General features: G+C 55.1%; 1 protein-coding gene across 6 annotated transcripts in view; it reads left to right on the plus strand.

The window, feature by feature from the left end:
* LRP5 (LDL receptor related protein 5) overlaps positions 1 to 23,325 on the plus strand; it is a 113,040-nt gene extending 89,715 nt beyond the window's left edge. For 3 of the 6 annotated variants that reach the window (XM_032490025.1, XM_032490028.1, XM_032490030.1), the window contains exons 14-23: positions 3,052 to 3,260; positions 4,751 to 4,941; positions 5,592 to 5,801; positions 8,156 to 8,281; positions 11,606 to 11,842; positions 13,745 to 13,912; positions 14,777 to 15,013; positions 15,262 to 15,401; positions 21,123 to 21,220; positions 22,948 to 23,325. In XM_032490025.1, coding sequence (XP_032345916.1) covers positions 3,052 to 3,260; positions 4,751 to 4,941; positions 5,592 to 5,801; positions 8,156 to 8,281; positions 11,606 to 11,842; positions 13,745 to 13,912; positions 14,777 to 15,013; positions 15,262 to 15,401; positions 21,123 to 21,220; positions 22,948 to 23,209 — 1,878 coding nt within the window. In that variant the 3' untranslated portion in view covers positions 23,210 to 23,325. The remainder of the gene's footprint in view (positions 1 to 3,051; positions 3,261 to 4,750; positions 4,942 to 5,591; positions 5,802 to 8,155; positions 8,282 to 11,605; positions 11,843 to 13,744; positions 13,913 to 14,776; positions 15,014 to 15,261; positions 15,402 to 21,122; positions 21,221 to 22,947) is intronic. The other 3 variants (XM_032490027.1, XM_032490029.1, XM_032490026.1) reach the window with 2 other exon arrangements.
* Positions 23,326 to 23,739: the final 414 nt, after the last annotated feature.

Below are 23,739 nucleotides of genomic sequence, written 5' to 3' on the forward strand. Positions count from 1 at the left end.
CAAACACGAAATCCGCGGTCTGCTCAAACTGTCCCTGAGGCAGCCCTGCATTGGAAAAAATACGTGTTTTCCAAATGTGAGTTCTAGCAGAACTGACTGCTTTTCTGTGTTAGGTTTTTGTGACCCTTTCCAGGAAGGAGATTGAGACTGCAGCCTCGAGGTGCACCCAGGGTACCCACCCGTGTGGCAGGGAACAGTGATCAGAATTCCATTAGTACAGAATTTGAGGACACGCCTGGCTGGTCATGCCAGTTTCTAAAGACTCCTTTTACAAAGGCTGCAGGACCCAAACGTCTCTTTCTCAATCCAGTGATCAGTGTAACAGCTTATATCATCATGGTGAATTCTTGATCCTGTTACGACAGAGATTCAGAGGAATGCTCGTTGGTGGAGATTTTCTTCTATAACATAGCTGTTGCTGTTCCCTAACCTGAACTGGGCGCTAGTGCCGCCTGTACAGCTGGGCCTCACTTTGGACAGAGCCCTTCATCCAGCAACGACATAAAGTTAACAAGTCATCCTTTGGCTTCCGTGTCCCTGGGTGATGGTAAAAGTCCCGGCTATGCCTGGGTGGCTGCGATCGTCCTCTCTGTGGGAGCAGAGCTGCCGGGTGGAAAGGGTGGAAATGGGTTTCTTTCATCCCACCTACAGCGCAGGTGACAGTCACTTCCACTCCTCTGGAGAATGGGAAGTGATAATTGATGAACCGTGGCTTCCCCTCTGAGAAAATGGCTGGGCGCAAATTGCCTTTAAGTCTCCCGGAGAGGCGTTTTTTGCATTCTTTTATAGCATCTGGCAAAAGAGGGAGGAAGACTTTGAAGAAAAAGCCCTTGCAGGAGCACTTAATTTGGAAAACGTTCGTTTCCCTCCCTGCTAAGCTCCATCCCTTGGTGGCTTTGATTGGGGGCCCCACACCAGCCTCAAGGGTAATGTTCTTAATTATTATCTCCTTGGTTGTTTTTTCCTATTTAATTTTTTTATTCTTTTATTGTGGTAAATATACATAAAACTTACCATTTTAAACATTTGAAAGTGTACAGCTCAGTGGCATCAAGTACTTTCCTATTGTTGTGTGGCCATCATCACCCTCCATCTCCAGATGAAACTCTGTCCCCATTAAACACTAACTCTCCGCTCCAGCTCAGTGGTAGAGGGCGTGCTTAGCATGCATGCAGTCCTGGGTTCAATCCCCAGTACCTCCATTAAGATAAATAAGTAAACCTTATTGCTGCCCTCCAATTTAAAAAAAAAAAACTTAAAAAAACCCCGTCTCCATTCCCTGCCCCCCAGTCCCTGGCACCCATCACCCTCCTTTCTGTTTCTCTGAATTTGACAGCTCTTAGGTGCTTCATGTGGGTAGAACTGCACAGTATTTGTCTTTCTGTGACTGGCTTACTTCACTTAGCATAATGTCCTCACGGTTCATCCACATCATAGCAGGCGTCAGAATTTTCATCCTCTTTAAGGCTGAAGAGCGGTCCATTGTCTGTACAGAGTATGTTTTGCTTATCCGTCCATCCGTCAGCGGCCACCTGAGTTGCACCCACCTTGGGGCCGTTGTGAGTATGCTACTGCAGACTTTCCCACTTGGTCGAGTACCACTCTGTACTGGTGAGGAGGAGGGGTGTTGTGATGCTGAGTAGGATTCCGCTCAGAAATTTCACACTGGCTGGAGCACTGTGACTTAGGTTAAAATGGGGCTGGGGTTCCATAAAGCTGGCCAGCCGTGTAGTTTGCTTCCTCGTTTTCGTCCGCCTGGGGAGGGATGCTGGCAGTGTGTCGTTACACGTGCCCCGCCCTCAGCTGGTGGTTCTGGGGACTGTGTGCCCGGCTCCCACATAACCACCCAACATCAGGAGCCTGACTCTGGCCCCGGCTGGCTGGAATCCTCTCCAGCTGGGTCCGAGAGGCTGGGCCTGGGGAAGGGGGCTTCTTTTTGGCTGCAAAGCCCCTCTTGCCTGCCTTCTTGTTTTATTAATCACTGGAAGGTGGTAGAGAAAGAGTCTGCAAGGAACTGTGATCAGAGCATCATTTTGAGATGATTCCCTTCTCACACAAAGGAACCTTTTATCCAAACATTTGGTGGCGGCAGCCCAGGTGTTTGGGAAGCCCCTTTGTGCCAGGTAAGGTCACCTGAGAACCTGAGAGAACCAGATCCACCAGGGAAACAGGCTGTGGCCTGTGAGGGAGATGAGGGAACCTGGGCTCCCTCCTCCTGCATCAGTTAATGAAACAGGGTCCCCTTTGAAGAGATTCTCTGTCGGTGGCTCTGAAAGCCAGGGCTCACCTGGAGACATTGCGAGCGGCACGGAGCCAGGCCAGTCTCTCTGGGGAGGCTGTGGGGTGGAGACCCGCAGGGAGTGTGGGAGGGAGAACAGGCACTGGGAGGTACGTGGGCTCCGGTGCTGCCAGGATGTGCTGTGGGGCAGCCCTGCACCCTCACCTGGCCTTGTACCCCTGGCCTCTCTCCCTCAGGGAAGAGGGCTGTGAGAGGTGGGCCTCTGTCCTGGACACCTGTTATCCTGACACCCTAAATTTAAAAGACAATAAGACTTGGTGGGAGGGTATAGGTCAGTGGTAGAGCTTATGCTTAGCATGCACGAGGTTCTGGGTTCAATCCCCAGTATCCTCATTAAAAAAAAAAAAGCAAACAGTAAGATTTGAGGGTCTTAATCCAAAAGCCTGAGTCCAAGGAAACAAGAAGAGAGAAAGTGTCTTGAGAGGGGGCTGTGATCCTGGGCCGACTGTCCAGCCGTCAGGTAGTCCTTCTGGATGTGCAGGACCAGGACGGCCAGTCTGTGTGGGGCTGCTGACAGCCAGGTGCAGTGCATTCCCTGATACCTGGGCCTGAATCTGAGTTACTGGGCGGGAGCTCTCTGGAGGCTGTTGAAAGAATCAGTTTCGCTCTCAGGTGGACTTGTGGGTGAGCTGGTTTGAAAGGAAGGTACTTCAAGCAGGGCTGGGATTTTGACTTTTGGTCTGAACTCGGGCACTCAGGCCTCTGCCCTCCCTGAGTCTGTAGCCGGTACTCACTCCTGACTGTTTTTACAGCCCTTCGTTTTGACCTCTCCGAGTCAAAGCCAAAACCCAGACAGGCAGCCTCATGATCTCAGCATTGACTTCTACAGCCGGACACTGTTCTGGACGTGCGAGGCCACCAACACCATCAACGTTCACCGGCTGAACGGGGACGCCATGGGCGTGGTGCTCCGCGGGGACCGCGACAAGCCAAGGGCCATCGTCGTCAATGCCGAGCGAGGGTGCGGGCCCAAAGGGGCGGTGGGCACTGCGGGGTGGGGTGCTGCACTGGCTGGGGCGTGCCAGGCGTCCCTCCCATGGATGCCAGCCTCTCGGGCTGGGAGGGGTCTTCTCATCCATCGGGAGCTCCCCTGGGGCCCCCACCACCGCAGCTGAAGCAGGGCGAGGAAACACCAACTCATTGCTGGTCAGGGAAGCAGAGGCGTCCAGGAATGGACTTAACTGAAAGCCAGTGCAGGTGTGAGGGCTCTGCTGAGGGACACAGGCAGGATGGAGTCCTGATTCATAGGTTTCGTACTGTCCCATCACACCCGAGCCCTATACAGCCGTCCCTCCCGCGGCATCAGGTGGTGGCGGGTCATGTCAGTTGCACGTGTTCTGCCATGGAGAGGTCACTGCCTAACCGGGAGCTTCTTCCTCCAGTGAAGCTCCCTGATGCTCACACAGTCAGCCCTCAGGTTCTCTGGAAGGTGGGAGAGTGCCTGGGATATGTTGACAGACATGGAGGGTCTCAAAGGGAAAGAAAGACAGAGCGGGAGGGGGCTTCAAAGCCACATGACATGAGGTGTGGAAGTAAAGCAAATCACCTGAAGGTCAGGGGGCAGGAGGCGGGAGCACGGTGCCATCTCAGGTCCCCGCAAGGCTGGCATTCAAGGCGGGAATCAGACCCGTCGAGGCGCTGTGTGCCGGAGCTCATGCGTGGGATGGCTGGGCAGACCCGAGTTCACATCCTGACTCCATCCCTTACTGCCTGTGTGGCCTCAGGTAGGCGACCTCCCTTCTCAGGGATTCATTTCCCTCGTGAGGACCGCAGGCGTATCAGCCCTGCAGCACACGAGGGCTCAGTTATGTAAGGGGTTTTCAGGAACCAGAGGAGGAGGCCTGTACTAGTCCCTGGGGCCACTGCCACCAGTGACCACAAACTGAGGGCTTAAAACAGTGGATGTTTATCATCTCGCAGTTCCAGGGGCCAAAATCAAGGGTGGGCAGGGCCGCGCTCCCTCCAGAGGCTCTAGGCTTGCCTGCCTAGATCAACTAGGATCTCTCTAGATCCTGCCTGCCTCTCAGCTTCTGGCCCCAGGGGTTCTTTGACTCATGCCACACCCCTTCACTCTGCCTTCACCTTCACATTGGCTCCTTCTCTGGGCTGTGTGGCCTCTTCTCTTTCTTCTGAGGCCACTCTCATTGGTTTAAGACCCACCCCAACCCAGGTGGCCTCATCTTGATTACACCTGCAAAGACCTTTCCCAATGAGGTCCATTCCGAGGCCCCAGGTAGATAGGAGGTCTTGGGGGACACTCTCCAGCCCCTACAGGGCACGGCCTTTCAGCTTTGGGGGCTAGTCCTTAGAGGCCAGGGCTGTGTGACCGATCACTTTCCAAAGCCCCTCTGGGTGCCCGGGGTCTGGTCTCTCTGGTGTTTTGCAAGCTCGGTCCTGGCTGGGGAGGTGGCAGGACACAGCTCCTGTCCTTCACCTGCTGCCCTCCCGCAGGTACCTGTACTTCACCAACATGCAGGACCGAGCTGCCAAAATCGAGCGCGCGGCCCTGGACGGCACCGAGCGTGAGGTCCTCTTCACCACGGGCCTCATCCGCCCTGTGGCCCTCGTGGTGGACAACACACTGGGCAAGCTCTTCTGGGTGGACGCGGACCTGAAGCGCATCGAAAGCTGTGACCTGTCAGGTACGCGCCCTGGGGCCTCCCTGGGGTTCCGTCCCTCGGCTGCTGCCAGGTCTGACCTGCCAGGATGCCCGGCCTTCCTTGTCATCAGTCATGGCGTTGCAGCCGCCCCATCTGTCGGAGACCTACTGCGAGCGGGCACTGTGCTGGGGCTTTACCGCACAGAGTCCCCTGCTATGTTCCAGGCAGTAGGTCCCAGATGATCCCTATGTGGCAGAGGCAGCTGAGGTTCAGCGAGGGTGTGCTAGCTGCCCAGGGTCCCCCAGCGTGGGGCAGAGCAGGAGTCTGACGCCTCCACCTCCAGAACACACTCTTCCAGCTGCTTTGGCTGCCTTAGTTCGGGAGGCCCCTGGGCTGGAGAGGGGTGAGAGTCATTGCTTAGAGGGGCTTTTCTTCCAGAAGATGGGGTGGCCTGGGGCAAGGGAGCCACTGCAGGGGCCCATGGCTGGGGCTATGGCTCTGGTCCTGAGGCCAGCCTGGTGGAAGCAGGACTGTCTGAGGGCTGGTCTCAGATCTGCCTGATTCCAGCCCCCAGCCCTGGCCAGAGCCCAGAGTCCCCCAGGCTCCCTGGCAGCCTTCCATTCTCCCAAGTCGAGCGTGGGCCGAGCTCTTGGGGTCAGCCAGACTCAGGGAGTCCTCGTCCCTCCTGGCAGGGGCCAACCGCCTGACCCTGGAGGACGCCAACATCGTGCAGCCTGTGGGCCTGACGGTGCTGGGCAGGCACCTGTACTGGATTGACCGCCAGCAGCAGATGATTGAGCGCGTGGAGAAGACAGTGGGGGCCGAGCGGATGCGAGTCCAGGGCCGTGTCGCCCACTTGACCGGCATTCACGCCGTGGAGGATGTCAGCCTGGAGGAGTTCTGTACGTAGGGGGCGGGCGGTGGGCAGCAGTATGTGCAGGGTCGCCAAGGGGAGGGTGTCTGCACAGAGCACAGCGACCCCTGAACTGGCCCCCTTGGAGAAAGACAGGAGGGTGGGCCGACGTGAGAGATGGAGGACTGAGGCCTGTTTTCTTCCTGGCTGTCGGTCAGGTCCACTCTCGGCTCCCAGAGACCACCCTCAGGTCCTCACCCTGTTCTCCCCTCCATCAGCAACAGATCAAACTTCTCTGGAGTGCTCTTATTCCAGCTGGAACCCACTCTGCTTTCCAAGGGCCTGCGATTAGATTCTGCCCACCTTTAGATTAGTCTGCCTTTTGATTGACTCCAAGCCAACTGATTAGCAACCTTAATTTCATCTGTAATTCCCTTCTGCCGAGTACAGTAACAAAACCACAAGCATGATGGCTCATCACATCCTCCCCAGCTGGGAAGTAGGGTGGGAAATTTGGGGGGCATTTTAGGATTCTGCTTACTACAGCCTGGCTGTGCCCAGAGGACTGGGAGGGGGATGTCTGCAACTGGAACTGTATGTTATTTCACAGTAACTCTGATTTATAGCTGAGGGAAGTAGGTCCCAGAAAGGGTATTATTTTCCCCCTCACCCAGACAATAAACAAGATAGGGGTTGGATTTGAAGCCAGAGCCCACATTTTGGCCACTGGACTTTTTTCTATTGGGCTCCCTGCTCAGAACCAGGGGCAGGACCTCTGACACTATGAATTGGCCACTTGTGTGATGGCTGCTAGGTGGCAGTTTCTGTCCTTGTGTGTCCTCAACTGGGGCCTGGATAAGGCAGTCACCAGTCAGCTAGCTTCTGGATAACAGAGGCACCCCATGCATGTGAATAAGAATGCCTATGTTTACCTGGCCTTTTACAACACTGTCAGCAAAGCCTTGGGTTCCTGGTTGTCCCAGCAGAAGGGCAGAATGGTGGGCGCTGAGCCTCTGAATATTGAGACCTTCTCCCTGCTGGTACTGGCAGAAAGCCAGGTGCACTGACTGGTGGCTCCTTGGAACTAGGGGACAGGAGGGGCAGGAAATGTTCAGTGAGCAGCTGTGAGGTTGGAAACTGGGACGTGTCCGTGAGCGCTAACGTGTAGGGCCTAGGTGGACACTAGAGGCTCCTGGTTTCAGGTGAGGGCAGGAAATCCTTGGGTGAGCTCTGCTGTGTTTATCTGGGATGTGGGTCACCCAGCCTGCTCCCCTACAAGATCCCACAGCTGAACTCTAAACCCAGGTGACACCCTGCAGCCCGTGGGTCATGGCCATCACTGTGTCATCCTGGCTGCCTTTGCACTGAGCTGGCCGACTTGCCGAGTCCTGACAGGTGGCCTGGCCCATGAAGTCAAGATTATTTCCTTCCTGACCCTGTCATTTTAAAACTACCTAATCCTTGAGGTTGAGGAGAGGCAACTGTCATGTGTCCTTGGGGACAGGGTGAGGAGCAGAGGGCTTTCTGCCATTCCTCTCACCTGAGGGAGGTCACCCACCCTTCCTAGTCCTTCCCGCTGCCCAGGCATTGGGCACATGAGGTTAGTTGAATTGAAATATCCGAGTTGCCCAGGGGCTCAGCACCCTTGTTACTTTAATGCCCACATGTGTTAGTTTCCTGCAGCTGCTGTAACAGGTTACCACAAGCTGGGTGACTTAAAGCAACAGAATTGTATCCTCTCACAGTTCTAGAGGCCAGAAGTCTGAAGTCAGGGTGTCGGCAGGGCTGCGCTCCCTCGGGAGGCTGGGGCCGGGCAGGGAGAGGGGTGGTTCTTTGCCCCGCCCACTTCCTGTGATTGCAAGCGCTCCTTGTGACTGGGATGGCCTCTGACATCACCTTTTATGTCACCTCATGAGGACCTTTGTCAGGAGATTTAGGGCCCACCCAGATAATTCAGAATGACTGACCTCATCTCATGATCCTTCATGTGATTACATTTGTAAAGACCCTTTTTCCAAGTACAGTCACAGATTCCAGGTAGGATGTGGGCGTATCTTTTTGGGGGCCACCGCTCAGCCCTCTACACCATGAGAGACAGACACACAGGGGCAGCTTGCAGTAACGGCTGTGGGCGCAGCAGCAGCTGTTGTAGGTGGGCTGGGGTGTGATGCCGGGAAGGTTCTATAAATGCTTTTGGCCTCCGTCTCCTCATCTGCAGAATGCAGTGTCAGTAGAAATGGACTCCATAGGCCGCCCTGAGAATTAAGTGGGAGGATCCACTACACTCCTATAAGAGGGCCAGTTCTTGTGCATTCTTGCCTGGCCCTCATCCCCTCCACCCTCTAGGCTGCAGTCCTGAGGTAGGAGACAGAACCCAAACCCCTCCCCCTTTTCTCTCCACAGCAGCCCACCCTTGTGCCCGGGATAATGGTGGCTGTTCCCACATCTGCATTGCCAAGGGTGATGGGACGCCACGGTGCTCGTGCCCAGTCCACCTCGTGCTCCTGCAGAACCTGTTGACCTGTGGTGGTAGGTGTGACCTCAGCACTTTCTGTTGGGACACTGACCAGGGACCTGATTCTCTGCCTGCCATGTTGCTGCCTGGCATCCTATTAATACGTAGTCCCTGTGGCATCTAGTCTCCAAAGCAGACTGTCTCTTTATTTGTCCTCTTTTCTAATATGGGTCCTTCGGGGCTATGAATTTCCCTCTAAGCACTGCTTTTGCTGCAGTCCATAAGTTTTGATAAATTGTATTTTCACTTTCAGTTAGTTCAAATATTTTAAGATTTCTCTTGAGATAATTTTTTGGTGTTTGTATTATTTAGAAGTATGTTGTATAATTTCCAAATAGGTGGGGATTTTCCAGCCATCTTTCTGTTACCGATTTCTAATTTAATTCCATCCTTGCCTGATTTGAGCCCATGCTTTGTATGATTTCTATCTTTTTAACTTTGTTCAGGTATGTTTTATGGCCTAGCATGTGGTCTACCTTGGTGAATATTCCACGTGAGCTTGAGAAGAATGTGTCCTCTTTTGTTGGTGGGTGGAGTGTTCTGTAAATGTCAGCGAGGTCCAGTTGACAGATGTGCTGTTCAGGTTGTCTGTATCCTTCCTGACTGTCTGCTTGTGCCATCAGTTACTCACAGAGGTGTTAACATCTCCAATAGTGGATTTGTCTATTCATAGTTCTGTCTTTTCCCCTCCTTCTACCCTTGAGCCTCTTCTTCCCTAAGGCTGCATTCGGAGTGGTCAAGAATGTAAGCTTTAGGGTCAAAGAGACCTGGGTTCAAATCCCAGCTTAACCACTTCCCAGCTGAGTGACCTTGGGCTAGTCATGTGCCTCTCTGAGCCTCGACTTCCTTCGTTACGAAATAGGGAAATTGAGAGCACTTACCTGATGGGGTTGTTATTAAGTAACAGAGCACTCTGCATGGTCCCTAACGGGAATGCCAGCTGCTTTTAGTCATGGGGATGGCAGTCATAATAAAAAGCGATCATTGTCGTCATCACCATAATGAAGCCCAGCCCCCGGCGCGTCCTCTCCTCTCCCCGGCCCCCAGGTGATCTTGGACCCTGTTGTTTCTGTGCTCTCTTCTCCCCTCCTCCTGTACCTTTCCTTCTCATCCGCACTCCCATGACCCCCACGCCGTGTCCCACCCCCAGCGGATGCTCAGCACATGCCCACCAGCGCATGACACCTGTTCTCAGCCGTTCTTCCTGCCCCTGGAGTGGCCAGTGCCCAGGAGCCCAGGGAGCAGGACCGTGAGCCTGTCCTTCTGGAACTTTCTCCAGCCCCACCTCACACTGTGAACCCAGGGAGCTTGGCCACAAACAGAGGGGATATTTCATAACTGTCCTCTGGTGGGGGCCGCCTTGACCTTCCTGAGCTTCCTGGTGGTTTTTTTATGAGTTCCAGCCAGAGGGCTCCTATGGCTTCATGGCCCGAGAGTGACTGTGCAGCCCCCACAGACTCCCCCACTGCCCTGGAGAAGAGGGGGCTGCACAAAGCGCTCAGCTGTCCCACGGACCCCAGCCCTGGGCCTCCCCACAGGAGGGCATGCCCTTCTGTCACCTGCCCTCCCAGGCTCTGACCCTCAGACTTGCGGCTGCCAGGCCCTTCCTCACAGCCCAAGAGGCCTGTATCTACTGTCCCCGTCTCCATTCTTCCCTGGCCTCTGCTACCCAGAAGGATAAGGGCTCACTGAGGCTCCCGGGAGGTGACACGGACCCTCGTACCTCATGCAGGGACAGGAGCCAGATGGGCAGGGGGCAGCCTGAGATGCTTCAGCGTTCTCAGCAGCACCACTGCCAGTTCTGTGTGAGCCTCACCAAGGTGTACACATGCACGTGGACACACACGCGCACGCGTGCGCGTTTTCCCTGCTGCTCCTTTGCTCCTGTGAGGAGCCTGCGATGGAGGGAGGCTACTTCTGTTTTAGGGAAGAGGAAGTGGAGGCTCTGGGAGGCTGGGGGTTCCTCAGGCTGCACAGCTGCTGGGGGAGCCTGGGTTCAACCCCAGGTCTGTACAACCCACCCCTCCTGTCCTCACTCTCCAGGACTGGGGCCTGCAGAAAATCAGAGCGTGGCCCCACACAGACCCTCCTCTCCCTGGCTTGGCCGTGGGAGGCTGGGCAGTTGAAAGAACAAAGACCCAGGGCCTCTGGGGCTGGAATTGCAGAGTAGGGTGTGGGCCGTCGTCCACACACACCTTTCCATGGCCAGTGTCCGCGTGTTCTTTGTTGGTGGCTCAGTGTGTACACATCCATCACTGGCTCCTGTGAGACACTGTGGGTGTCGGGGCTCCTTTGTCCCTGGCGTGGCCTCTGGGGCTGAGCCCAGTGGGAACAGCCAGCCCTCTTTTCATTTTTACTCACATCTCCTTGCCCACCCGCACCCCCCTTCAGCCCAGTGGGACCCTGGGAGTTATGGGCTCCAAATACTGGAAGGCGTAGTGCACAGGGAAATCGATACTTCTGTGAAGTCCATACTTTTTTCCTTAATTGGGGTTCAAGGGTGTGGAGGACTGTCCTTAAACATTAAAACGAAGTCTGAGTGGGTTTCTGGGCCGCGGTTAGTGTTCTGTGACCTTCCATGCGGGGGAGAGATGATGACAGGACCCCTGGGCAGTGGGGGCAGCCTGGGGCCGAGGGGCTCCTCCTGTGTCTCTCTGCCCACGTCCCGGCCCCTGGGACAGTGCTGTTCACTGAGCGATGCTGCACATCTGGCCTCCACCTGGCCTGCGCTGGGGAAGCTGACCTTGAGGGGTGGAGTGATGTGCCATGGCTACCTGGTAGAAGGCGGCCCCAGATCTCCTGTCCTTCACCCTCCCAGCTCACCACTCTCACAGGACTCCTTCCTCCAGGGAGCTTTGGAACCCTGCCCCTCCCCCTCTGCTCCCCCTGTGGTATCCTCACCGCCTGCTTTCCCCAGCTCACTCCTCAGCAAGGTGCCTGGTCTGCTACCAGCACCCCCCCACAGCGTTCCTGTGGGTATGCTGGCCATCCACAGAGTGCTGGCTCCACTGCTCCAGCTGCCCCTAATGTGTCACAGTGTGGGTGCTGACCATTCGCTCTCTGACCCTCCTACTTCCGATGCGGGTGCAGTGGACACTGGTGTAGCCAGGCCAGGTACACAGTCCCTGTGCTTTGGATTAACAGCTTTGTCACATGCTGGGGGCTGGAGGTGGGACAGCAGACAGGATGCACAGCATTGTGGGTACACCCTCTCCTCCTCCCACTGTACATGTTTCTCCTGGTGAATTGAGTGTGTCTCTTGTTTTGAAACCCAGATGTGCTTTACCCAGCTTTTGCCTGGACAGGCCGGCCTGTGATGGTTTTTCTCTCATCCTCAGAACCTCCCACGTGCTCCCCCGACCAGTTCGCGTGTGCTACTGGGGAGATCGACTGCATCCCTGGGGCCTGGCGCTGCGACGGCTTCCCAGAGTGTGACGACCAGAGTGACGAGGAGGGCTGCCCGGTGTGCTCGGCCGCCCAGTTCCCCTGTGCGCGGGGCCAGTGCGTGGACCTGCGGCTGCGATGTGATGGCGAGGCCGACTGCCAGGACCGCTCGGATGAGGCGGACTGCGATGGTGAGGCCCCGCCCTCGGCCCCTCCCCAGCCACACCCTTCCCTGCCCAGGCCCCGCCCCAGTGTGGCCCCGCCCCGCCCCTAGGCTCCCAGGTCTTCTAGGGAGCCCAGCAATTCCCACAAGACACTTGCTCATCGCCCCTGGAGCTTAGGCTCCATCTGGCCGCACACAGTTAGGGTCGCTGTAGAACCTTTGCCTGGAGTGAAATTGCCAGGCCTCCTCAGCTTGGGAGGCAAAAATGTTAGTTTTAGGCCCCTGAGGACCCCTGCCATCTGCCCACCAAGCAATTTGGCTTGAAGGTGGACTGTGAGAATCTATTTTGCCTTCCCTCACTCAGTCAAGAATTTTACAGAAATCCAGTAGTCAGATGGATTTTCCTGGTTTACACCCTGGGTAATTGCCATATCCAAAGGGAAGTCTGTGGGATAATGCTCACTCCTGGGTGGTTTCCAGCATCCCGTTGAACCAGGAGTTGCAAAAAGATTTACTTAGTCGACCTGGGTCCACTCTGACCTGCCGGATTTCCCTTTAGACCATGACTGTTGAAACATGTATCTCTGTTCCCTCTCTGGATTTTCCTTTTGTAAATGACCTATTCAGTTGGTTCCTGTGACATATTATCAGCACCACGGCCCCATGACTAACACTGAGCTGTTAATGGGTGGTTCTAGCTGCCACCCCCTTACCCACAGGGTCCTGCTCTTGGATAATTCAGATGTTTATTTATCACTGTCCACTGACCCTGTTTGTGATGAGCAGCCTTGTTTAGGGGTCATTTCCCCAGATATTTCTGTAAAGCTGCAGTCATTAAGTCTTTCCAGCTCACAGACCCTTTGAGAATTTGATGGAGACTGTAGACCAGGGATTAGCGCAGTGTGGCCTGATGGCCAAATCCAGACTGCCACCTGTTTTGATAAAGTTTTATTGGGACACAGCCAGGCTCATTCATTTACATATTGTCTGTGGCTGATCTTGCCCTCAAACAGCAGAGTTGAGTAGTTACAATAGAGACTTTCGGTCCTTAAGGTCTAAATGCTTACTCTCTGGCTCTTTACAGAAAAGTTTGCTGAGCCCAGATAGGAACCACCCCCTCCTCCTCCCACTGTGAATGTTTCTCCTGGTGAAAGGAAGCATCTGGAGGCCAGCAGGCCCTTGTGCAGGCTCTGGGCTCCACCCTCCTCTCCTGCAGATCTTCCCACCCACGGCAAGGACAGGGTCCCTTATCTCTAGTTTCCAGAGCGAGGTGCCTGGGGCAGAGCAGCAGGGAGCTTAGACAGCAAGTATTGGGGGCCAGGTGATGGCTGAGCCCTACCCACCTGGCCACAGCCTTCCTCATGGCCTATGGCCCTGTCCAGGTCAGCGTTCCAGAGCAGGGAGGCAGAGGCAGCCATCAGTACCCAGTCTTCCTCCTCCTCCCAAAGGCCGCGAGCTACACCGGTTACTTAGCGGGGCTGTCTTTGCCTTCCCCGTTTGAGCTCTACTCCGCCTTCCTGATCTTCAAAGCCCACTGATACATCACCTATTCCCTGCCCCACCCCATCTAGGGAGCCTGGCTCCTTGTGGGTGGTCCTCTAATTGGCTCTCACCTCCCTGTAACCCAGGAAAGCATGGGCGCAGGGGCGGTGTTAGTCCTGGTGCTGTGTGGGCCTGATCCATGGTAGGAACCTGGTGAATGGATACCTCCCTGGGTCGTTGAGATCTCTTCCCTGCCCCATCCCCAACAGTGCACAGGCCTTGGAACAGGGGTCATCGAGGGGAGGGTGAAGACTGGATTTGCCGCGACTGTGCCCCAACCTGGTCCTAGAAAGGGCCCATTTGTCTGCTCTGCATTCGGAGCCCAGACCTTTGTTGCTGGGTCTCGGGGAGCAGGGTAGGGAGCATTGGTCTGTGGTTATCTGCTCAGTGCTCCTGGCCGCGTCATGCCCTCCAGCCTCTCTGAATGCAAGGCCCCTCCTTGCAGCCGTCTGCCTGCCCAACCAGTTCCGGTGCGCCAGCGGCCAGTGCGTCCTCATCACACAGCAGTGCGATTCCTTTCCTGACTGCATCGACGGCTCCGATGAGCTCCTGTGTGGTGAGCTGGCTTCTGCAGGGGGCTCACCAGGGCGGGGGTCACCCCATGCTGGGGTTCTGCCTGGGACTGTGCAGTCTTGAGGGAGGAAATGGCGGGTACTGAGGAGGCTGGGAGGTCGAGAGTATTTAGCCTTGGCAGGGAGGCAGGGAAGACTTCATGGAGTTGGAGACTGCTGTGAGGAGGGGAAGGGGAGACTGTGAGCCGAGGGGCATTCCAGCTGGGACAGAGGCAAAGAGACAGGCCCCTTTTGGAGAAGGCATAGGTTGGTGGGACTGACTGTGCCGTGTAGGGCAGTGTGCTTCTGCCCAGAGACCTCACTCGGCATCTGTCAGGCAAGATCACCCTAATGAAATGGGGGTGGGCCCCTTCCCTGGCAGCCTGCTGTCTGGCTGAGGAGGAGTGATGCGCATGTGCAAACACACACATGGACATGCTGCATGCCCCTTGAGAGACATGGCCTGTATATTCAGGGATACAGGGGTCAGAGGATGTGAAACCAGGGCAGTCAGGGAAGGCTTCCTGGAGATAGTGGCTCTTGAAAGGCTGTCTGATTCAGACAGGAAGTGGGAGTATGTCCCTGTGTGTGGGGATATGGCCACTTCATTCACTGCAGAGGGACCTGGGCTGAGAGTTTTGACTGCAGGATGGAGAAGTCTAGTGAGTGGGGAAGAAGGATGGATCCCCACTGGACTCACCAAGCACTTTCGCACCTTCATGTCAGCCTCCATCCCTCCCGCCTTCCATCAGCGGGTGCCTGGCAGGGCAGAAGCAGTCCCTCCAGGGCACACAGGACTGGCCCCCTGCAGGAGGGTCTGCTCCTTTCTGGTTCACACCCGCCATCTCTTCCTGCCCGTCCTCTGGCAGAAATCACCAAGCTGCCCTCGGATGACAGCCCCGCCCACAGCAGCGCCATCGGGCCGGTCATTGGCATCATCCTCTCGCTCTTCGTCATGGGTGGGGTCTACTTCGTCTGCCAGCGCGTGGTGTGTCAGCGCTACGCAGGGGCCAATGGGCCCTTCCCGCATGAGTATGTCAGTGGGACCCCCCATGTGCCCCTCAACTTCATCGCCCCTGGTGGCTCCCAGCATGGCCCCTTCCCAGGTAGGAGCCTGAGACGTGCAAGGGCTCTGGGCAGGACGTGGCGTGAGTGGGTCAGGAGTGCTCTTTGGACTTGACCGAAGCTGTCCTCGTGGGGTGTGTCTCAAGTTGTCTGCTGGGGAGAGCTGGGTGGGGACACATCTCACATAGAACTTCCTCACCTGAATCTGGGTCTCATGGGCAGCAGAGCACGTGCACTGTGTTCGTGAGGCACCGGGTCCCTGACCTGCCCTGTCCCCCTCCCCCCACAGGCATTTCATGCAGCAAGTCCATGATGAGCTCTGTGAGCCTGATGGGGGGGCGGGCTGGGGTGCCCCTCTACGACCGGAACCACGTCACTGGGGCCTCGTCCAGCAGCTCGTCCAGCACCAAGGCCACGCTGTACCCGCCGGTGAGTGGGGGCAGGAGGAGGCCTGGCTGGGGGGCATATCTCGTGACCTCAGGATTTCCGGAGAGATTAGCTGTTCCACTGCTTAGAATGGTGGGTGCAATGCCTGACCTATAGGTTTTCTCTTTTAATGACATCATCGTCTGCTTAGAAAAGAGTTCCCCTATTCGTTGTGGATAATCTGGAAGCCACAGAAATATCTAAAAAGTGGAGGTCTCACCCAGAATTCCCACCTCCCAGTGTTACTGCTGGGCGTTCTCGTGTCCGGGCGGCGGTCTTTGTCCTGTACAGGCTGCCCCATCCTCAGGGCCTGTCTGGATGGGATGCCTGGGCCAGCTTCCCTTCAGCGTCCCCACTAGAAACACCCGATTTTCCTGCCCAAGGCCTTGCTTGTTCCCAGACAGCAGCTGGATTGTTTTCCAAGGACAGGCACTCACAGGGCGCCTTTCGTGGCTGAAAATGCTTGCTCCCTGGAGCTTCCAGCAGCCCACATGGGGTGAAGGGCGGGCCTTTGGCCGAGCTGCACTCTAGGATGAAATGTTTGTCCAGGGCATGAGATGCTGAAGCCCCAGTGTTCTAGCCACACCACAGCATCCCAAGAGGGGACCCTTTCCCCAGGGCTGGCTGGGAAAGACCCCTACTTCCAAAAGCACGACCGTGGGGTAACTGGGGCAGGCTGGATGCATGGATGTGAATCTGGGGAAACGTTAATGTCAGGTTCTGTCTCCATGTGTTTCTGTGCTTTTTAATTCTTTGAAACCTGACTTCTGGTGATGGTGTGATTGTCTAAAGTGAAGACAGCCCCTTGAGCTTTCTCGGGCCACCAGGGCTGGGCCTTCCTGTACTTATGGGCGTAGTCTACACATCCAGGGTGTAATCCTTCCCTAGCGCTCCCGATGCTGGCAGGGCCTAGGAGGGAGCGGGCGGCAGGGGTCATTATCTCGGGTTTGCAGGATGGGACCTGAGTCTCCTGGAGGCTCCAGGGCTTGACTGTTCTTTGGAGACAGAGGACACAAGGAACCAGAAGCCTGGAGTTTAAGAATTCTTCCTCAGCCAAGGTTGTCGGGGTAGAGCTTAGTGGAAGAGTACATGCTTAGCATGCACAAAGTTCTGGGTTCAATCCCCAACACCACATATACACACACAAAAAAACCCCATACTCCCCGGCATTCCTCTCTTCCTCCCTGCTGTTACTGTCTCCTGACTCTCAGATGCCCCATGTAAGCAGCTAGAAGCACCAGGACCCCGAGTAAGACCGAGCTTACTTCAGAACAGACCCCTGGGGCCCCCCATGCTGCCACGAGGACACTCGAGAAACTGGCTTCTCCATCCCCAGCCCCTGCTGGGAGCTGGGGGAACCCTACTCGGCAGCAAGAGATGACACTGACCAGCAATTTTTAGAAATAGCTTTATTGAGATATAATTCACATACCATACAGTTCACCCACATGAATTGTACCATTCGGTGGTTTTTAGTATATTTGGAGTCATGCAGCCAGCACCACGGTTAATTTTAGAACATGTTCATCATCCCCAAAAGAAACCCTGCACAGAGCCAGCTATTTTTAAATTAACTACATTGGTTTGCATCAGTAATACAGGTTCATGGTGCAGAATTCAAAAGGTGCAGTAGAACGTACAGTGAAAAGAGCTCCCCCCCCCAACCCCGGTCAGGACTCCCCCCTGCCCCGAGGCACATCCTATGGTGAGTTTCCCGTGTGTCCTCCCAAGGGAAATCTGTGCATAAGCGGGTATACAAGAGAATGGCTTAACTATCCCAGCAAAGAGAGGAATTTTTGTTTCTTTTTACTTTTCTAGAAATTGTAGATTTACATTCAGTTGTAAGAAATAATACAGAGAGGTTGCATCTCCCCTTCATCAGTTTTCCCTGGTGGTTATCTTAGCCTCTTCGTGCTGCTGTAACAAAACACCATAGCCTGGGCAGCTTAAACACGCATTTATTCCTCACAGTTCTGGAGGCTGGGAAATTCAAGATCAAGGTTCTAGCAGGTTCGACTGATGTCTGTTGAAGGCCTGGTTCCCAGTTCATAGTGGCTTTCTTGTCTGTAAATGGTGGAAGGGGTGAGGGAGCTGTCTGGGGTCTCTTGTTTTAATTGATTAAAAAAAATGTTTGAGGGGGGAGGTAATTAGGTTTCTTTCTTTCTTTATATTATTTATTATTATTGTTAATTTATTTTTACTGGATATTGAACCCAGGACTTTGTGCATGCTAAGCATGTGCCTTACCACTGAGGTATACCCCCCCTCCCTGGGTCTCTTTTTTTTAAGGGCACTGATCCCATTCATCAGGGCTCCACCCTTGTGAACCTAATCACCTCCCAAAGGCTGCACTTCCTAATACCATCATGTTGGGAATTAGGTTTCAGCATATGAATTTGGGCGGGACACAAAACGTTCAGTCTACAGGAGGAGTACAGTGTCCTAATCAGGGCATTGACAAGATAGCCTTCGGCTTTATTCAGATTTCACCAGTTTTACATTTGCACTTTTTTTTTTCAAGCTGGCTTTTTAAAAAATTTTCCCAAATACCCATTTCCCCCCCTTGATCAACATCCCTGACCAGAGTGAGACATTTGTGACAGTCCGTGAACCTACACGTCATCACCACCCAGAGTCTATAGTTTACATCGGAATTTGCCCGTGGATGGTGTATGATTGTGTGGGTTTGGACAAATGTGTGCTGACATATATCCATCCATTATAGTCTCATACAGAGTAGTTTCATATAAACTTTTTAAAACCCACGTGGTAGCATCTGAAGGTAATGGTAGCTCCTTTCTGAGCTTTGCTTTTCGCTGCCAACAATAAGTAAAAGCTGGCATTGACCTAGCACTTCTGAGGCTCCCCACTGAGAAAATCCACTTTCCCTGTGCTACATCACCCCGGCTCCAGAAGGGGGCGCCATCGCCGTCCCATTTTGCAAATGAGGAGGCCAAGCAACTGAGTGGTAACTACTCACCTGAGGCGGTTGTGTTGGAGCCGACCACTCCCTACGATGCCTCTCCTGCACCCTCAAGTTTCTTTTGCTTGGTGGCTAAGCAGCTCCCTTTGTTGGCTGGGGCAGCTGGGCCACCCCAGTGGGTGTCCAGTCGCTCCCCGGCGGGATCTTGTTACTCCACCAGGGCCGCCTGGGACTCCTGCACTTTCCTCATGTCCCTCCTGAAGGGAGGCTGCAGGAAGAGGCTGGCTGCAGAGGCTGAGTGTTGGTCACCTTGACCTCTCTTGCCAAGTGGCCCTCGTGAGGGAATAGTCCGTCTTCCCGCCAGCAGAGGGCCACACCAGCACGACTGTCCCTCCCAAACACACTCTCTTCAGGTCTAATTTAGGGTAGAAATGGCGTGGTGCTGTCATTTTAATTTATACTTCTCTCACTGCATGTAGCATCAGATATCTTTTTGTGTGTTTAATAACCGCTGTAGTTTTATTTTCTCAGAATGGTGAATTTATGTCCTTTTTCTATTGGGTTATCAGTATTTTTAATTCATTCATAAGGGTTTTTTGTATATAGAGAGAGATATAGTAAGAACATCAGCCCATTGCCTGGGATATGTGTTGAAAATATTTTTCCAAACTTTTTATCTTTTGGTTTGGTTTATGTTGTGTTTTGCCGTGTATACAACGAAACTATCAGTCTTTCGTGGGAATTTGGGGGTTTTTTGGTTATGCTCAGAAAGGCTTTATTTGCTTGTAAGAAATAATTTCTTTCCATGTCCTCTTTCTTAATGCTTTCAAGGTTTCATGTTTATATTGAGAACTTTGATTCTCCTGGAATGCAGTTAGGTGTACTGGGTGAGGTGGGAGGCATCCAACTTTATTTCTGTGCTGATGGCTACCAGGCAGCCTTTATTTATTCATTTTTTAAATGCAGTCTTTTTTTTTTTTTAGCAACTTTTTTGTTTGTTGTTGTTGTTTTGCGGGGGAGATAATTTTGTTTATTCATTAGGTAATTAGGTGTACTTTTTAATGGAGGTCCTGGGGATTGAACCCAGGACCTGGTGCATGCTAAGCACAGACTCTACCACGTGAGCGATACCCTTCCCCCAGGTGGCCTTTATTAGTCGAAGTCCAATCAGGAGACAGAAACCACATGGTGATTTGAACAGAGAAAGTTTAATATACAGAATTATTAGCAGGGATTGGAATTGCAGGGAACTGGCCAATGAGAGGTAAAGAGAACTCTTTGGAACACAGGAAAGGCAGGTCAGCTGAGAGGAAGTGACTGAGGACGAGCCCCCAGCTGCTGCTCACCAGATGACTGAGAAGTTGCTGAGGTGCTGTACCAGCAGAACTTGCTAGAAATCTGCCCACTGCAGTAATGGGAAGACTCCTCGACCTTGCCTTGCTCAGTGCCCTGCGGGAAGTGGCACTGACAGCTGCAGAGGAGGGATCTGGGCAGGATCCCCAAGCTCGCCTTGGAGGCAGAAGTGAAGAGAAGCCAGACCCAGTCAAGTTCATGGGCAGATGCAAAGACGGGACCCCACAGGCTGGGGCACAGGGGCAGCTGGGGGAGGCCCTTCCTGCTGGGCTTCTGTGCCTGGTTTCTGCTCCCCTCTCTGAACACCGCCCTCGGCACCCCGCCCCCCAGTATTGTGCCCTCCCAACCTTGGGGTCAAATCCTGAGGAATCCCCAAGCTGGCTGTTTGTGCTAAAGAGGACCCCCCCCCCCCAGAATAAGGAGAGGAGTCTATGCCAGTTCCTAAGGGGCAGGAGGAAGGCGTGAGCACTTCGTGTATGTTACTCACCAAGAGTCAGGATAGCCTTGGGAAGCCGTCTCCTTAGCCCCATCTTAGAGATGAGGATGCGGAGGCCTATAGAGGTGAAGCCCCTCAGCAGGGGGCATGCTGCCACGGAGGTGATAAAACAAGACTCAGCCCCCTGTCAGGATCCACACCATGCTTTCTCCCTGCCCTAGGGACCTCGGGGAATTCAGTCCTTCAGGGCACATGGGACAGTCCTATTCTGTCAGCTGTAGGGGTGCCAGAAGCGGAATCTGGTGGTGCCCCCTGCAGGGACAGCTGGAGGAGGTGGGGGTGCTGGTGGCAGTGGTTGCTGGGGAAAGTGCAGACTTGGTGGGTGCCTTGGCCCCAGGTCACTCTGTCCCTTTTGTGGGGCCTGGCTCTGGAAGGCACGTTCACATGCTAGAGTTGTGTATTTATTATCACATTTTGGGGCAGTATAGAACTGAGAAAAGGGCACCCTCTCCTGGTTTGCTGAGAGGGTGGGGAGGGCAGGCAGCAGGGCTGGGCCCCTCCCTCCGCATGGCAGCCCCTGGCACAGGTCCCCTGAGTGTTCAGAATAAGGAGTGAATTACAGGGATTAGACTGTGCACCACGTGGGAGGATGGAGAAGTACAAAGTCCAAAAGGGGAGTCGGCAGAAAAGTCCCAGTGGAGCCTGGCAGGGCACTCTGTGGCACGGTGGTGACACTCTAGGGCCTGCTCGGAGGTGGGGTCCCTGAGCCCACAGCCAAGTGTCCAGAACTAGGCCTGGGGTCACCAGTGGTCAGTGGGTGGGCCCTGGCGGCCACCCTGCTCTCCCCTCCGCGTGCCCACCCTCAGGGGCCCAGCTGCTGCTTCCCCTTCCTGGACCATGAGGGGTCGGGGAGGCACCAGCTGCACCCCTACCCTGTGGGCGGGGAAACTGGGAGGGGGTGATGGGCGGCGGGGACCGCAGGCTCAGTGTGACCTTGCTTGGCTCCCCTCAGATCCTGAACCCACCGCCGTCCCCCGCCACGGACCCCTCCTTGTACAACGTGGACGTGTTTTACTCTTCCAACATTCCTGCCACCGCCAGACCCTACAGGTACGGAGCCGGGCGCCTGTGGTACCCGGGCCTGGTCCCTGCTTCCTAGGGGAGAAAGCAGGGAGGTGGGGAGCGCCAGAGGCTCTACGCTGGGGACCCTGCTTCCCCAGCCCTCCTGCCCCTCGGGCTACCCTGGCTGCCTCCCAAAAAGAGCCTGCTCCTGAGTTCGGAAACCACCGGGATCCCACATGCGGAGGGGGCTCGGGAGGTAGCCCCCGTGGTATTTTGGAAGCCAGGGCAGTCGTGCCCTTGAAGGACGCCCCCAGGGCTCCCCCCGCCCCAGACCCAGGGCCCTGCCTGTGCTTGAATCCCATGCTGGGACCCAGGGCAGGGACGCCACTCCTCAGTCCCCATAAGAATGAAATCCACATCCGTGGGGTGCAGCAAGGCGGGCCCTGGATGGGGCAATCCTCTCTCCTTACTGCAAGGGCCTGTTTGACTCCAAAAACCACATAGGCCTGCTCAGCACCCCACGCTGTCCATATTGGGGTTGCACGCCCCACCTCCCTGGTGGGGAGGGGCCCCTGGAGAGCGTTGAGGGTGAACAGGGTGGGGTACCTGGCCTGCATCCCGCTGTGTCAGAGCTGGTGTGGGTGAGGTGAACCTGCGGCCCTTCAACCTGGTGGCCGTGGCCAACTGGTCCCACCCACCAGGTGCCCTGGGTCCCTTGCCCCCAAGCGGGCTACCTGATGGGGAAGGTGGGGGCTGGGTCCCTGCCAGGCCTGCCCGCTGCGTGGGGAGCAGGGCCTTGGGGCCCTTCATCCTCCTGGAGCCCTGGACCCTCCAAACGGCGCCGCCTGCCATCTGGTGGCTGGTTTGGGAACTCCAGGGCCTAGAAGGGGAGCAGGGCAGCTGTGCCGATCCCAGAGGGGCTGGGCCCTTTACTGGGTCACTGCCCTGTTCAGGAAAACTGCGTGGCTCCCCAGTGCCTCAGTGTCACAGTCTGTCTCCAGGGCTGTCACATCCACACCAGCCAGGCCAGGCCCCTTGGCCTCCAGTCTACCTCACGCTTTGCTCATTCTGTCCTGATTTGTTTCCACCTCCAAAACCTCTGCCCTCCGTGCTGTCTGTCCGGCCCCCTTTTTGCTCCCAGGGTTCCGGGAGGTGTGCTCCTGCTGCAGCTTCCTCAGTGCAGGTGTCCCTCCCTGGCTCTTTGGTGCTGACTCCACCTTCCTGCCCATTGTGAGCCCCACTATGGCTCCAGCACACTGTGATCCCACCTCGGACTCAGGCCCAAAGGCGATCCATCTTGAGGGGCAGTTGGGAGACACCTGGGGCATCAGCTTTCTTTAACTCAGGATGGGACTATCCCAGGCCACTTGGTCTCCAGTGATTACAGTAATAAGAGAAGGGGGAATGGTTGTTGAGCACTTTCTGGTGTTAGGCACTGTTTCCAGCACTTCCCATGCAGAATTAATCCTCATAAGCCCCTTTTGAAATGGATAATGTTTCATCCTCCCCATTTTGACCATGAGAAACTGAAGCTCAGGGAGGTAAAGTTGCCCAAGATCAGCCAGGTAGGCTGTGGAGGCCTCGTTCCCCATAAAGGCAACCTTGGCCTGGGGCTGCAGTCCTTGCAGGGTAGGTGCAGGTGTGCCCACTTTACAGGTGGGGATGTTGAGGCTCAGGGAGGCCGCACAGCTGGGGCACGCCAGAGCCTGATGGGTGGACAGGCACGTGGGCCACTCTAAATCAAGGACCCTTTTCCCATTCTTCGTCCCCGCCAGGCCCTACATCATCCGCGGCATGGCACCCCCGACGACGCCCTGCAGCACAGACGTGTGTGACAGCGACTACAGCGCCAGCCGCTGGAAGGCCAGCAAGTACTACCTGGATTTGAACTCGGACTCAGACCCCTACCCGCCCCCGCCCACGCCCCACAGCCAGTACCTGTCGGCGGAGGACAGCTGCCCCCCTTCACCCGCCACCGAGAGGAGCTATTTCCACCTCTTTCCGCCCCCTCCGTCCCCCTGCACAGACTCGTCCTGACCTTGGCCGGGCCACCCTGGCCTCTCTGCCCCCCTGTAAATAGTTTTAAATATGAACAAAGAAAAAAATATATTTTATGATTTAAAAAATAAATATAGTTGGGATTTTAAAAAACATGAGGAATGTGAACAGTGATGGGGTGGGCAGGGCTGGGAAAACTTTGTACAATGGAGAAAATATTTATAAACCTAATTTTTTAAAACATCATTGCCATTCTTTCATGCCACGTGTGTTCGAGTTGAGTGTCCCCACAGAGCGAGCACCAGCCTCTGGCCCTCCCTGGATGGCTCCCTGTGCACTGGTCTTCCTGGGCACCGGCATCTCCCCATCAGGCTCCCAGGGCGGGCGGAGGGGTGAGACCTGTGGACAGGGGGCCTCAGGCAGGGCAGCTTCATGGATGCTTGGCTCATGTACGGCTCGATGCTTGATTTCATGCTCTTCTGTCGCCGTCCTGAAATTCTGAATCATCTTTAAGATCAAGGCCCTGTATTTTCAGTTTGCATTGGGCTCTACAGATTACATACCTGGGC

The sequence above is a fragment of the Camelus ferus genome, chromosome 10 (assembly GCF_009834535.1).
Source record: "Camelus ferus isolate YT-003-E chromosome 10, BCGSAC_Cfer_1.0, whole genome shotgun sequence".
Classification (NCBI taxonomy): Eukaryota; Metazoa; Chordata; class Mammalia; order Artiodactyla; family Camelidae; genus Camelus; species Camelus ferus.